The sequence below is a fragment of the Propithecus coquereli genome, unplaced genomic scaffold (genome assembly GCF_000956105.1).
Source record: "Propithecus coquereli isolate 6110/MARCELLA unplaced genomic scaffold, Pcoq_1.0 Scaffold42, whole genome shotgun sequence".
Lineage (NCBI taxonomy): Eukaryota > Metazoa > Chordata > Mammalia > Primates > Indriidae > Propithecus > Propithecus coquereli.
Window position 1 is genome coordinate 1,004,432 of NW_012149952.1, and position 1,236 is coordinate 1,005,667.

General features: G+C 65.8%; 1 protein-coding gene across 3 annotated transcripts in view; it reads right to left on the reverse strand.

The window, feature by feature from the left end:
* Positions 1–1,031, reverse strand: part of PLAUR (plasminogen activator, urokinase receptor) — a 13,674-nt gene extending 12,643 nt beyond the window's left edge. For all 3 annotated transcript variants that reach the window (XM_012653320.1, XM_012653319.1, XM_012653318.1), the window contains exon 1: positions 954–1,031. In XM_012653320.1, the coding sequence (XP_012508774.1) occupies positions 954–1,020 (67 nt within the window). In that variant the 5' untranslated portion in view covers positions 1,021–1,031. The remainder of the gene's footprint in view (positions 1–953) is intronic.
* Between the last annotated feature and the right edge of the window lie 205 nt (positions 1,032–1,236).

Sequence of the window (1,236 nt, forward strand, 5' to 3'; positions counted from 1 at the left end):
CTGACATTCCAGTCCCGCCCCCAGCTCCTCCCCGCTGTGCTAGCCCCGCCCCCAGGTCCTCCTGGACGTTCTCTCCCGGGTCCCAGCTCCTCCCCCATGTCTTAGCCCCGCCCCTAGCTCTTCCCGGACGTTTTCTCCCCGCCCCTAGCCCCTCCCCGAACCTGGAACCCCTTTCCGTGTCCCGGCCCCAAGGCTCACCCTGGTAGGATGAGCCTCCCGGGCGTCCCTTTCCCTCCAAATTCGGAGTTCTCTAGAGATGTTACTCATTCTTAGCCTCCGCGGTCTCGAGAGCTTTCTGGGTTATTCATCGCCGCATACCCCCGCCCCGCCCTGACTCAGTTCCTTCTCGAAGTCCTCTCGTTTCTCAAACACATCCCCCAACATTTTCCGGGGGAAGCAGGTGCGACGGTCAAGTCGGGGAGAGGGTAGTGAAAGGGAAGCGTCCCCGAGGAACAGGCCCTGGGTCCCCAGCCCCCGGGTCTGACGCTCGGTCGGACTCTGTAGACCTTTAGTGAAAGGGGGACCCCGGTCCGCGAACGCGGGGCGGCAGGGTGGGGCGCGGTGGGGGCAGAGCCCCCTCACTCAGGGATTGGCAGTGCGACTGGGGCCACTTAGCCTCTCCGTGGCTCCGTTTCCTTTTCCGTGAGACGGAGTTAATAACAGTCCCATCCGGCTAGTTCGAAACTGCGAGCAAGGAGTTTAAAAGACGCCTGGAGTAAAGAGAGCGCTCGCGAAACGTGGCTGTGGTTCCTGTCGTTAAATGCCTTGGCTCACTCGTATCTCCCGAGCACCTGCCTAGTGCAGGGACTGCGCTGCGGGGGGCTGCAGACAGCACGCGCATAATTATTGATCGGGGACCGTGCTGGGACTGAACCCCATTCCCCCAGCTCGCGAGACCCCGCCCCCGCCCCAGACCCTGTTGCGGGCGCGGGCGTGCAGCGCGCGGCCCCTACCTGGGATGCGGGTCTGAGCCAGCAGCAGCAGCGGCGGCAGCAGCAGCAGCAGCGGCGGGCGGCCCATGTCCGGAGGGCGCTTCCGCGCGCCGCCTCCCTGCACCGCTTCTCTCCTTCTGGGCCCGGGAAGGCGGCAGTTTTGTGGCCTCGGGGGCTCCTCCCAGACATTTTGCGAAACAGCGAGTCAGCCCCAGATGCGTGGGCGCTTCCCCCTCCTCCCCCACGGGCCTCCCCCGCCCCAAACTTCCCTTCCCCGGGCGCGGCCGTCCCGCAGTGAGGGGCC